The 4,915-nt window shown below is 28.7% G+C and overlaps 1 protein-coding gene across 1 annotated transcript in view; it reads left to right on the top strand.

Moving 5' to 3' along the window:
• The window catches only part of LOC111083270, a gene marked incomplete at both ends in the record, with an annotated part of 20,973 nt that extends 17,749 nt beyond the window's left edge, over positions 1-3,224 (top strand). Inside the window, one exon of the mRNA XM_022379651.1 lies at positions 3,198-3,224. Coding sequence (XP_022235359.1) covers positions 3,198-3,224 — 27 coding nt within the window. The remainder of the gene's footprint in view (positions 1-3,197) is intronic.
• Positions 3,225-4,915: the final 1,691 nt, after the last annotated feature.

Below are 4,915 nucleotides of genomic sequence, written 5' to 3'. Positions count from 1 at the left end.
AACAAATGTCATGATTATTTTCCACATTGTCATTATTGAACAAAAACAAATGTCATAATTATTTTCCACATTGTCATTATTGAACAAAAACAAAAAACATAATTATTTTCCACATTGTCATTATTGAACAAAAACAAATGTCATAATTATTTTCCACATTGTCATTATTGAACAAAAACAAAACAAATGTCATAATTATTTTCCACGTTGTCATTATTGAACAAAAACAAAACATAATTATTTTCCACATTGTCATTATTGAACAAAAACAAATGTCATAATTATTTTCCACGTTGTCATTATTGAACAAAAACAAAACATAATTATTTTCCACGTTGTCATTATTGAACAAAAACAAATGTCATAATTATTTTCCACATTGTCATTATTGAACAAAACAAACATAATTATTTTTCACGTTGCCATTGCTGACATAATCACAGAGTGTGCTTTTTTATCTTTCATGAAAGTCAGCATCATTATAGTTGGTCAGGAATTGGTACAAAATGTAAGGAAATGACACATATAATGCTTCTATATTTGATTCGAAATATGATATTTGCTACGAGAACAACTCTGTAAATGCTTATGTGTGTAAACTTCTACTGTATCTAATGCTCATTTTCTTCTCTGAAGTCAACTTTGAGCACTGTTGTATGTTAATGAAACAGTAATTTGTAGTTACTGTTGCTAGCTGTTTGGTATAGATTCTTTCAGCACTGTTAAATGTTAATGAAACAGTAATTTGTATTTACTGCTGCTAGCTGTTTGGTATAGATTCTTTCAGCACTGTTGTATGTTAATAAAAAAGAATTTGCAGTTACTGTCACAAGCTGTTTGGTATAGATTCTTTAACCACAGTTGTATGTTAATAAAACAATAATTTGTAGTTACAGTTGCTAGCTGTTTGGTATAGATTCTTTGAGTATTGTTGTACGTTAATGAAACAAGAATTTGTAGTTACTGTCACTAGCTGTTTGGTATAGATTCTTTGAACACTGTTTTATGTTAATAAAACAATAATTTGTAGTTACTGTTGCTAGCTGTTTGGTATAGATTCTTTGAACACTGTTTTATGTTAATAAAACAATAATTTGTAGTTACTGTTGCTAGCTGTTTGATATAGATTCTTTGAGCACTGTTGTATGTTAATGAAGCAATAATTTGTAGTTACTGTCACTATCTGTTTGGTATAATTCTTTGAGCACTGTTGTATGTTAATGAAACAAGAATAATTAGTTACTGTCAGTAGCTCTTTGGTATTGATTCTTTGAGTATTGTTGTATGTTAATGAAACAAGAATTTGTAGTTACTGTCACTAACTGGTTGTATAGATTCTTTGAGCATTGTTGTATATTAACAAAACAATAGTTTGTGGTTACTGTCAGTAGCTGTTTGGTATAGTTTCTTTGAGTATTGTTGTATCTTAATGAAACAAGAATTTGTAGTTATGGTCACTACATGTTTGGTATAGATTTTTTGTGCAGTGTTGTATGTTAATGAAACAAGAATTTGTATTTACTGTCACTAGCTGTTTGTGATTGATTCTTTGAGCACTGTTATATGTTAATGAAACAAGAATTTTTTATTACTATCGCTAGCTGTTTGGGAGTGATTCTTTGAGCACTGTTGGATGTTAATAAAGCAATAATTTGGAGTTATTGTCGCTAACTCTTTGGTATAGATTTTTTGAGCACTGTTGTATATTAATGAAATAATAATTTGTAGTTACTGTCACTATCTGTTTAGTATAGATTCTTTAACCACTGTTGTATGTTAATGAAACAAGAATAATTAGTTACTGTCAGTAGCTGTTTGGTATCGATTCTTTGAGTATTGTTGTATGTTAATGAAACAAGAATAATTAGTTACTGTCAGTAGCTGTTTGGTATCGATTCTTTGAGCACTGTTGTATGTTAATGAAACAATAATTTCTAGTTACTGTCACTAGCTGTTTGGTATAGATTCCTTAAGCACTGTTGTATGTTAATGAAACAATAATTTGTAGTTACTGTCACTAGCTGTTTGGTATAGATTCTTTGAGCACTGTTGTATGTTAATGAAACAATAAATTCTAGTTACTGTCACTAGCTGTTTGGTATAGATTCTTTGAACACTGTTGTATGTTAATGAAACAATAGTTTCTAGTTACTGTTGCTAGCTGTTTGATATAGATTCCTTAAGCATTGTTGTATGTTAATGAAACAAGAATTTAAAGATACTGTCACTAGCTGTTTGATATAGATAGATTCTTTGAACACTGTTTTATGTTAATAAAACAAGAATTTGTAGTTACTGTCGCTAGCTGTTTGGTATAGATTCTTTGAGCACTCTTGTATGTTAATGAAACAAGAATTTGTAGTTACTGTCACTAGTTGGTTGGTATAGATTCTTTGAACACTGTTTTATGTTAATAAAACAATAATTTGTAGTTACTGTTGCTAGCTGTTTGGTATAGATTCTTTGAGCACTCTTGTATGTTAATGAAACAAGAATTTGTAGTTACTGTCACTAGCTATTTGGTATAGATTCTTTGAGCACTCTTGTATGTTAATGAAACAAGAATTTGTAGTTACTGTCACTAGTTGGTTAGTATAGATTCTTTGAGCACTCTTGTATGTTAATGAAACAGTAATTTGTAGTTACTGTCGCTAGCTGTTTGGTATAGATTCTTTGAGCACTCTTGTATGTTAATGAAACAATAATTTGTAGATACTGTCACTAGTTGGTTGGTATAGATACTATGAACACTGTTGTATGTTAATGAAGCAATAATTTGTATTTACTGTCACTAGCTGGTTGGTATTGATTCTTCTAAGAAGATTTTGAAATAAAGTATTGGGTTAGTGGGTCAGTCGTAATCTTGAGAGCTTACAAAGCTAAATTTTGGGATTCAGTCTCTGTAGTTGGCACTTGGCAGATAAGCATTGTGCAACTTTGTAAGTAACAAACAAATTATTTTTATTGCTTTACCTAATGGTTTGTATTATTATTATTGTATTACTTAAAGGTCTGTATTATTATTATTATTGTATTACGTAAAGGTTTGTATTATTATTATTGTATTACTTAAAGGTCTGTATTATTGTACTACTTAAAGGTTTGTATTATTATTATTGTATTACTTAAAGGTTTGTGTTATTATTTCACGAGTTAAAAATATTAGTACATGAAACTGTATTTTGTTATATCTGCAGGGAACAGAAAAAAGACCTTGAAAATGAGTAAGTACATTCCTGATGATTTTATATTAATTTAGAAATAAAAATCTAATACTTCAATTAGTACGAGGAATTTTTATGATATATTCTTTGGGATGTTAAAATTGATTTGTGGCACTCCGTAAACACAAAATCTATAACACGTGTTTCACCTTGTCAAGTTTTTACAACATATTTTTTGTTGTGCCATGATGATCTAGCAATAAATGAATAAAAGACTGTGTGTTGATGTTGTTAAACTATAGATACAGCATGCTCTCATCACCATAAAACAAAGAATGCAGAGTATTAATTTTTGTCTAATCATCTAGCAGCAATTAATACAGCACATTATTATTTTATTGCTATATATTTAACTGTTTGACACCTGCAATCTGCCTCTAAGGCAAAATTACACCATTGGAATAAAATGATAAATTTATGGTTTCTTTCCACACATCAAAAATGCAGTACATAAGAGTTGACATTTATTCAATAACAAGAATTGTTTATTCAATTTTATAAATAAAAGATTGAAAAATCAGCACAAATATTGATTTTGAGTTGATTTTAGTGCACTCCCAACAAATCATTATTGTTTGTGAATTTCCTAAATTTTTTTCTATACATAATATGGCACTTGTATCTCCCTAGAAGGTAAGTAACAACAGTTTTAACTTTCTCTACGCTGGTTTGGTCGAATTGATCGACCTTGTAACCATAAGAAAAAATCTAGATAAATCTAAATTACTCTTTTCTTCTTTCTAGAATGACTTCAACTTGTAACATGAAACTCAATTTGTTTATTCTAAATAGGTTTAAACTCATAACAGTATACATCTATACTTAAATTTTATTGTTTTATTGCTCTTTGAGCCGTGCATAACTAGTATTCACACCAATATAAATTATAAGTCAATTTGGGAATGTTGTGTTGTATATTTTCATACTTCTTGATATTTATACTATACATAGAAACTTCTTCCAATGACATTTCAATTTTAAATCAATGTTCCATTTATATGAAACAACACTGACAAATAAATATACACTTGTATGTGTAAATAAATAAATATGAAACAATATAAAACATATTTTGTTAATATTGTTACGTCTCTGTTCTTTAGTTAATTTTCCGTAAATTCATTCCGACAAAACTTTAACGACACAAGTCCTTTCTTAAATAAAACTGGTTTATTCTACATCACATGTAGTAGAGCATGTTATTAGTTGTAATCACCATGTTAAATCAAATTAATTAGTTCCATGAGTAATTACATTTTATCACATGCAGTAGAGCATGTTATTAGTTGTAATCACTGTGTTAAATCAAATTAATTTGTTCTGTGAGTAATTACACTTTATCACATGTAGTAGAGCATGTTATTAGTTGTAATCACCATGTTAAATCAAATTAATTAGTTCCATGAGTAATTACACTTTATCACGTGTAGTAGAGCATGTTATTAGTTGTAATCACCGTGTTAAATCAAATTAATTAGTTCCATGAGTAATTACACTTTATCACGTGTAGTAGAGCATGTTATTAGTTGTAATCACCGTGTTAAATCAAATTAATTAGTTCCATGAGTAATTACACTTTATCACGTGTAGTAGAGCATGTTATTAGTTGTAATCACCATGTTCAATCAAATTAATTAGTTCCATGAGTAATTACACTTTATCACGTGTAGTAGAGCATGTTATTAGTTGTA

The sequence above is a fragment of the Limulus polyphemus genome, unplaced genomic scaffold (genome assembly GCF_000517525.1).
Source record: "Limulus polyphemus unplaced genomic scaffold, Limulus_polyphemus-2.1.2 Scaffold8824, whole genome shotgun sequence".
In the NCBI taxonomy this organism is placed as follows: domain Eukaryota; kingdom Metazoa; phylum Arthropoda; class Merostomata; order Xiphosura; family Limulidae; genus Limulus; species Limulus polyphemus.
Note: the sequence above shows the minus strand (reverse complement) of the source record. Positions and strands in the feature narration are given on the sequence as shown.